This window comes from Triticum aestivum, chromosome 6B, assembly GCF_018294505.1.
Source record: "Triticum aestivum cultivar Chinese Spring chromosome 6B, IWGSC CS RefSeq v2.1, whole genome shotgun sequence".
Classification (NCBI taxonomy): Eukaryota; Viridiplantae; Streptophyta; class Magnoliopsida; order Poales; family Poaceae; genus Triticum; species Triticum aestivum.
In genome coordinates this window covers 727,387,522-727,396,353 of record NC_057810.1, presented here as the reverse complement: position 1 = coordinate 727,396,353, position 8,832 = coordinate 727,387,522, and the positions used below count along the sequence as shown (strand labels likewise).

The 8,832-nt window shown below is 44.1% G+C and overlaps 1 protein-coding gene across 3 annotated transcripts; it reads left to right on the top strand.

The window, feature by feature from the left end:
* The first annotated feature begins 282 nt into the window (after positions 1–282).
* On the top strand, positions 283–4,868 carry LOC123140128 (uncharacterized). 3 transcript variants are annotated; one of them, XM_044559863.1, is made up of 3 exons: positions 283–516; positions 626–1,859; positions 4,649–4,868. In XM_044559863.1, exon 2 carries the CDS (start codon positions 665–667, stop codon positions 1,853–1,855), a length of 1,191 nt encoding a protein of 396 aa, XP_044415798.1. In that variant the 5' UTR covers positions 283–516; positions 626–664; the 3' UTR covers positions 1,856–1,859; positions 4,649–4,868. The 3 variants fall into 3 exon arrangements, with proteins under 3 accessions (XP_044415798.1, XP_044415797.1, XP_044415796.1); XM_044559862.1 differs by lacking the exon at positions 4,649–4,868 and adding an exon at positions 2,724–3,575; XM_044559861.1 differs by lacking the exon at positions 4,649–4,868 and having other exon boundaries at positions 626–2,177.
* The last annotated feature ends 3,964 nt before the right edge of the window (positions 4,869–8,832 follow it).

Here is an 8,832-nt window from a genome sequence, read left to right as displayed (position 1 = left end):
CACGCACTCTGCTCGCTTCAGTGCTCGTAGTCATCACTAGATGGTCTACGGATGTGGATGCAATTTCCGTTACTTTTCATGTTCTTTATAGTGTCATGATGTTTGATGAATAGATCAGATTTTTCGAAAAAAATATATTTGGAAACTTGCTAAACATTTTTTCCATTACTACCACTGTTTGTACTTAGTGGGTGTAATGGCGTTAATCACGTACTCTTGCCTTGTTGCTTGTTGAGAAAAGACAGGCTTAATAAGCTGGAGAGAGACAGAGAGGGAGAGAGAGACGGGGAGACCTCTGAAAACCACCCGCCCCATTGGCGATGCGATAGTCCCCCTCCACCTCCGCCTCCACCACCGCCCGCCCCCCGCCCCTCGGGCTCGCCGCCGTCGCCGCTGCCCCCTTCTTCCTCGCCAGGACATCGCGCGCCGCTGTCTCCGCCCCGCCCCCGCCGGAAAGTTCGAGTCTTTGGCTGGCCGGCCGGCCGGCCGTCCGCCCCCTCTGACTGGTTGATTGAGGTATGAGCAGCTAGCTAGCCTAGGTCGTTTCTTCATCCATCCATCCGTCCAGTGCCGACGGCGATTGGCCTCTAGCTGGCAGTGAATCTCGCTGTGAATTTCTGCGCAGATCCGCGCCCAGAGCCGCAGAATCGCGCATGATCTAGCAATGGAGCCGTCGGATCTGAACACGCACCTGCCGCCGCGGAAGCGGCTGCTGGCGGGGCTCCGGACGGCGGCCGCGGCCTCCCCCTGCGACGCCGCCAGGCTCGAGGCCGCGCCCGAGCCGCCCTTGCTCCTGCCCGACGGCCTCGCCGCCCGCCTCCGCGCCATGCCGCCGGCCAGCACGCAGCAGGAGATCATCCAGGCCGCCCAGCGCGCGGCCGACGCTGCCGCCGACGCCGCGGCCGCCGCCCGGGCGGCTGCCGTCGACAAGGCGGCTGTGGCCGCCAGGGCTAGGGCTGCGGCCAGGGCTGCCATGGAGTTCCTCGACTCCCTCTGCATCGCTGGCGCGTCCAGAAATGGGATCCAGCTGCTCAAACCGAAATCCAAGAAGAAACATGTGCAGGTCAAGCTCCTGTACAGGCCGCCGTCGTCCAATGGCCGGGCGATCGAGGGGGCAGAGGATGCTGTTGGTGGTGATGTCACTCCCAGGCCGCATCGTCGGCGCAGGGAGAGCGACGAGGAGGTCGCTCGCAAGCTGCACCGCGTGATGAATAGCTCGCCCCGGATTTCCTTCACTGGACCCAAGAGACCCCGCGGTATCGCCGATGGGAAAGACGGGTTCCATAGTGATGGGGGTGGGGGTGATGCTTGCAATGGTTCCTCGACGCACACGCCAACTGAGGTTGGTTTCGTTAACGGAGGAAGCTCTGTTGGGAAATCCGGTGAGAGAACTATCCACTCTTCCAAGATTAGGGCTCCGGGGGATGATGGTGAAGAGTATCCTTGGAACACTGCAAAGAGCAGTAGGCACATTGTTAATAATGGAGATGGAATTGGAAACCTAAGCGCTGGTCGGAAAGTGAAGATCAAGAGGAAGCAGCTGTTTTTGAACCACCATTCTAACGGTGAACAGAGAGAAGAGCATAAACAAGAAACAGAGCAATCCAGAGACCCTCCCACAGGATACTGCAATGAGCTCAAGTCCAAAGGCGCAGAAAAGCGACCTGGTTTCGCAGACGACGCAAGGGCAGCAGCACCTGGTGGCGGCGATGATCCCGCGCTGACCAAGATCACGTCCGTGTGGAAGTTCAAGAAGTTCAAACCGGCGTCGTCGTCGCACTGCTCCTCCGACAGCAAGATGTTGTGTTCCTCCAGTTCCGCGGCTGAAACCTCTGCTTCCGTGAAGGCTGATTAGTGAGGTGAGGTTGTTACCTCATTAGCTTACATATATATATATATATATAGTTGTCAGATGTGTGTCCTAGCTATATATATGCTTGTTGTGAGATTTTGTATGTTGAAATTTTTACTCTCCGGACAGACAGACAGACAACAAGAGGAGGCCATATCTCTTGGTAGATTCCCACCTTTCATTCGATTTTCATACAAATGTGCTTGCTTTATAGTATATGAGTTACCGGGTATTTGTACCGAATCGTTCCTGTTCTGTACCCCCCATTTTTATATGTCAGTAATGATAGAAACTGTGACAAATTTGCCAGAGTTGATAGTTATATTACATGTTGTACTGCTTGGTGAAATGCCAAATGCCATATAAACTTGTAGCTACTGTCTTCTTGTGAGTAAACAACCTCTGTTCTTCTTGCCTCTCTTACTTACTTACAGTATATATAAATTCAGCTTGTTCTTAAAACTTTGGTCTTGGGTGGCTGACATAAATCTCTGTTTTTTTTTACCTGAATAGACTCCTAGCGCAGCAACTATGTGAATCCACCCGTCATCTTTAGCTGTAGGGTCAATTTTAATTGTGTAAACCAACCATCAGATCCCCACCCTTTAATTGGGACGGTGAAAGTTATAGCAAAAATTGCAGCATTTTTATTGGAGAAAATGGGCAGGACCCTTTCATTCATTTATAACCTGTTCATCACATTACATGTAATGGTCCTGATCTCCTCAGGTGACACATTGAGCCAACAGGACTCAACACCTTGTTCTGCAGATTAACATGGATGGAATTACATGATAAATACTCTATAGCGGCAGACTTGATATCCTGGACAATGGCACTTATATCTTTGCACCTTGTTTATCAACGTCAGGCGGTTGAAGGCTACCCGCAACTTCGCTTTTTTGGCAAAGATGAGGGCCTGACAAACAGCGATAGCTTCAGCCATTTCTGGGCTTCGGATATGATCAAACAAACATCGATTTGCCGCCAATAACACCCCCTGATGATCGCACACCACAACACCACAGCCTGATTGTCCTGATCATCGATATCGATCGTAACAGGCCATCGGGCGACGGAGACCATTTTGAATTGACGTCTGGTGTCTCACATCTGTTGTTGGAGCCTGTCGAGCTGACATTATGTAGGGTAATGAAATCAAAATAAGCCTTGATTTTCCCTGACCACACAAAGAGGATGAGGCAGCGCCTTGGCATTGCTGAGAACAATCTCTGTTCTCCCATACATGCCACATAGCAACTGCCGCAGACATGGAATGGACAGCCCAAACTTCAGTTGTCCAGTCCAACAACCATATCTTGTGGCAGATTCCACAACCATATCTTCAGATCAGTATGAGTGAAATTGTTGAGCTTTAGCCAGATTCCATATTCCTTCTTAAATTCCTTTGAGATTTCTTTCACATATTGGCATTGCTGGAAGCATTGCTCAATATTTTGGTTGCATAAATACAAATCATATCTTGTGGGAGTTTAGATCCTGTAGGTAGGCAATTGTGTGTTTTTCTCCGGAGCACAATCTTCGCGGGCACTGGATCGCCCAGAGTTCCTTCCAAGCTTTCTCCATAGAATCTTGTTTTCGTGAAGAACTTTCACCTGAAAAGCTTCAGCTGCTCCAAAATTGGTAGGCCCTCACCAAAGCATATGCAGTGAGGCAAGATGGAAATCCTTGCACCCACCTGAGCTAAAGGCCTTTCTCTGTTATACTATCATCGGAAAATAAATTGATTTTTTCATTTTCATTCAAGTTATGCTCCTCCAACATAAGAGTTTTGATTTTTGATTAAGATGTACTCCCTCCGTTCGAAAATATAACGTGTATTTGTTTTTTCAAAAGTCAAATGTGTGCATGTTTGACCAAGTTTTTTTAAAAAATATATCAATATATACAGTACCATATTTGTATCATTATATCCATCACGAAAAGTATTTTCATATTTTTTTTTGTATTGTGGATGTAAATATTTTATTCTATAATCTTGGTAAAACATGCTCCCTCCATTTCACAATGTAGTGTGCTCACGCTTCCTGAGGTTAAATTTATTGTCAAACTTAATGTGACCTAATGAAACTTGCTACAGGGAAACACTTTTGCATCATGAAACTTGCTACTGGGAAATAATTTTGCATCAGTTCTTCACATCAACAACATAGTATTGCATGACTTCGTATCAATATCTCATCATAGCAATATCAGTTATATCACAACAACAACATAATTTCTCGTAACAACATGACTTTGAATCAATATGCCATATGCGATCTTTCATATCAACAATTGTTCATCACAACCACAACATAATTTTGCAACAAAGATTGCAACACATAGTAATTGTGCAATAGCTCAGGATTAGCTATACTTTTTTGCAGACCAAGCGAGACTGAGAATGATGTTGTAATAGAGATGAATTGCTCTTTCGATGTCATGAGCATCCAAGTTTTGAGTGGCCAAAAATTTATCCATCCAACTTGTTTAGTCTTGCATCTTTGGGTGCGTGGAACTTGATGAAACAAAAAGGATGAACATGGGGTGCTACTTTTGCATGGGCAATTCACGGTGAGAGATGGGGCATTATTGGGCAGCTACCAGATGAACAACTGATACAAAATTGCAAAAATACAGGTGTTGCATAATTCAGTAGTCTTGTCCGTGTAGACAAAGCAATTTTTCATATGATAACATTTGATCACTTGTTGGTGTAATATCTGTCTTCCTGTGTTTTGGAGATTGTTGACAGAAACAAGTATGGACTGATTTGTTTGCTGGTGCATACAGAGAGAAAAAGTCCATACAAAACCGAAGAGTATGCTGGCTCCGGTGCCAACTTCGAGGAACTTCACCAAAGTATATCTGCGATGCAGAGAAGAACAAGTCATATTTGTTATAGATGTGGAGATGATGAGATTGGTGTGAAGAAATTAACCTCTCAAAGTTTAATGCTGAAGCGAAGCATTTTGATCGGAGTTGTCCGAAGAAATTGATTGCAGAGTAATGGAAGTCGAAGACAAATTCAAGACGTAGTATTGTTTTCGTTGTTCTTCTTTCATTCATTTGAGTCATAGGACCTCCATACTATTAAGAGGGGTATAGGTTCTCGAAGCTTAGATCCGTCGTGATGCTTAGCCCAAACCTATGAAAGTTGCGAGAGAAATCTCTTTGTGTTCCGAGAAAATACTTGCCAACAAGAGATAGTGATCTTCTTCACTTGAGGAGATTTGTCTTAGACAGAGGAGTTAGCATTACTTGCTCCGCAAGTAGTGTTACTGTTGCGCTCACAATCCGATCGTTGGACTCATGTCGTTCGGCCATTGGTTGTTCTCGACGTCCAATTTAGTCTTCTCCCATTAGGGAAGGCTACGACTATAAATAGCCACCCCGCGCCGGCTTTGTCCGGTGGTTGCTTTGCTTAAGATTTCTGAGAAGATTGATTTGAGCACCCCCTCTCCAAGTGATTTGAGTTTAAGATCCACCGAGAGAAAATGAAGAGCCCAAACTTATACATTGGTTTAGCATCATAGCAGTTATGTTTAGAGTTCTTGTACCTATTACTCTTGAGAGCTGCGCACTCTCTAGAAGGATAGGTTTTAGCTCGAGTGTCTAAAAGTATTTTCTTCACCGAGCTAGATCTTCAGCAACCAAGAGTGATTATGGTTCGCGAAGGTCGACCGAAGGTTTGGAGATCGCTGACAAGCATCTACCAGGAGTGAAATCAAGCCGAGTCTGATCAGCTTTCCACTAAAGGAGAATAGGGTGAAGGGAGTTTATCTTTCGTGTTAAGTCACAACCCCTCCAACCAGACGAAGCCCTTTGGTAGAAGTGTGAACTAGTCTACCAAATCTCTCTGTCGCCATCGAGCACCACTGGTCCCATTTACTACACTGCATTTCAACAGTCATTATATGTGCTCTATGTTGATAGATATCTCATCAGTTACATTTTGTTGCATATCATTCACTACTCACTGTGGTTGTACCATCATCCCTCTTTCATGTTTGTTTGTGTACTGTGATCTTCTACATCAGCATTGTTCTTTTTCTTAGTTATCAATCTCTATTCTCTACAATGATATCTGTTATGTTGGCACAATGCTTCACCATCGTCATCATTAAGCCTGTTGTTGCTTATGCTCACACAATTATCGCATCTTACCTTGAAGGTTTTGGTGTCCCTCAATAGTGAACTTGATAGTATTCGCATCTACCATATATTATTTCTGCTACTGTGTTTGGGATCAGTTCAAAACATTCGCAAGAATATTTGGATCTCCCATTCACACCCCCTCTGGTTGATATACTCTCAGTCCTAACAATTGGTATCAGAGCAGGTTCTCCATGTCTTTGTTTATTGAAGGTCTAAAGTCCTTGGAGTTTTGAGTATGTCGTATACAGGTAGATCCTTGCACACTGAAAGATTTCCTATCTTTGATGGGAATGACTATCTCTACTGGAAGGAGCAAATGAGAATCAGAATTCAAGCTGTCAACTATGATATGTGGCAGATTGTGGAAAGTGGCTATACTATTCAACAACAAAATGATCCAAATTCCGAAGATAAAGCCAATCTGCAGTTGGATGCTCAAGCAAAAGATATCATCTATAGTAGTCTATCAAAATACATTTTCTTTTGGTTGCAAAGGCTCAATACTATAAAGCAGCTTTGGAATGCCACCTGAAGTTTTCATGAAGAATTTGTTACCAGAACGGATTCTCATACTAAAATGCTTTGTGCCAGGTTCGCTGGTTTCAGAAGTCTTCGTAAGGAAAATGCCATGGAGCTCACTGATCCATTGACAAACATTGTTGAAGGGCTTCATCAACGAGGCGTGACTGATATCACTGACAGAGATGTGGCCGAAAAGCTTCTGAGTGCACTTGATGAAACCTAGGATCCTATAGTGGCTGAAATCATGCAAAGACCAGACTATGAAGAACTTCACTATGTAGAGGTCATGACTCTGTTGTCACTTCATGAAGAGAAGATGGAACTAGAAAATACAGATTAAGAATCTTCATCGCAAGGTGAAGGAGAAATCCTTTCACACTATATGGCAGCTCACAAGAAGAAGAAGATGTCGAAAATCAACATACCATCACCAGAGAACTGGAAATGCTCACCGAAAGGTTAAGTGATCTCAGGAGACAGAATCTATATCTTGTGAATGATGATGAAGATGACATGCCTGAATCTTCAAGATAGCTACCTTCAAAAGAAATGAAGTGCTTCAAGTGCAAACAATTCGATCATGTCATAGCTGACTGTCCTTGCTGGGATAGTACACCTAGTAACAGATGGTTGCATCATCATGGAAATGGATTCACACGGATTAATCATCATACCAAGCTCTCGAAGAAAAATGAATCCTCCTCTTCTTCTTTGATGACCGACACGTAGACGCACCCCCGGGGTTCGTCAATCATCGTTTAGGGATCCCAAATCAATGAGTGATAGTCCATGAAATGGGCCAGAATCAGCCAAAGCTGCGAGTGTTGATGACCAACACCTAAATGCACCCCGTTGTTCGTCAATCGTGGAATCACTCTGGGACCCAAAATAGTGAGTAATAGTCCAACAAACAGGCCAAAATCGGTGTACTGCTTGGTGAAATGCCAAATGCCATATAAACTTGCAGCTACTGTCCTCTTTATCTGCCTCTCATTCTTACAGTATAAATTCTGACATAAATATCTCTTTATTCTGAATCTGACTCCTAGGAGCAACTGTATTAATCCAACTGTTATCCTTAGCAGTAGGACCAATATTAATTTTATAAACCAACCAGCAGATCCCCACCCTTTAATTGAGACAATGAAAGTTATAACAAAATTGCAACATTTTCGTTTTAGAAAATGGGCACCACACTTGCATTCATTTATAACCTGTTCATCACTCCCTCTGTAAAAAAATAAAAGACATTTTGGATCACTACTTTAGGTATCTAAATCATCCTATATTTATTTACAGAGGGAGTACATGTAATGGTCCCGATCTCCTCAAGTGACACATTAAGCCAGCAGGACTCAACACCATGTTCTGCAGATTAACAGGGATGAAATTACAAGATAAATACTCTGTAGCGGCAGACTTGATATCCTAGACAATGGCACTTATATCTTTGCACCTTGTTTATCAACGTCAGGGGTGGAAGGCTACCCGCAACTTCTGAAATTCTGCTTTTTTGGCAAAGATGAGGGCCTGACAAACAACGAGAGCTTCAGCCATTTCTGGGCTTCAGATATGATCAAACAAACAATGATTTGCCGCCAATAACACCCCCTGATGATTGCACAACACAATGCCATAGCCTGCTCGTCCTGATCATCGATATTGATCGTAACAGGCCATCGGGATACCATTTCTGAATTGATGTCTGGTGTCTCATATCTGTTGTTGGAGCATGTCGAGCTTACATTATTAGAGTAATGAAATCAGTATAAGCCTTTCCCTAACCACACAAAGAGGATGAGCCAGCACCTTGGCATTGCTGAGAACAATCTCCGTTCTCCCATACATGCCACATAACAACTGCCAGAAACATGGAATGGACAGCCCAAACTTCAGTTTTCCAGTACAACAACCATATCTTGTGGCAGAATCCAGCAACCATATCTTCAGTTCAGTATGGGTGAAATTATTGAGCTTTAGCCAGATTCCATATTCCTTCTTAAATTCCTTTGAGATTTCTTTCACATATTGGCATTACTGGAAACACTGCTCAATATTTTTGTTGCATAAATACAAACCATATCTTGTGGGAGTGTAGATCCTGTAGGTAGGCAATTGTGTGTTTTTCGTCGGAGCACAATCTTCATGGGCATTGGATCGCCCAGAGTTTCTTCCAAGCTTTCTCCATAGAATCTTGTTTTTGTGAAGAACTTTCACCTAAAAAGCTTCAGCTGCTGCAAAATTGGTAGGCCCTCACCAAAGCATATGCAATGAGGCAAGATGGAAATCCTTGCACC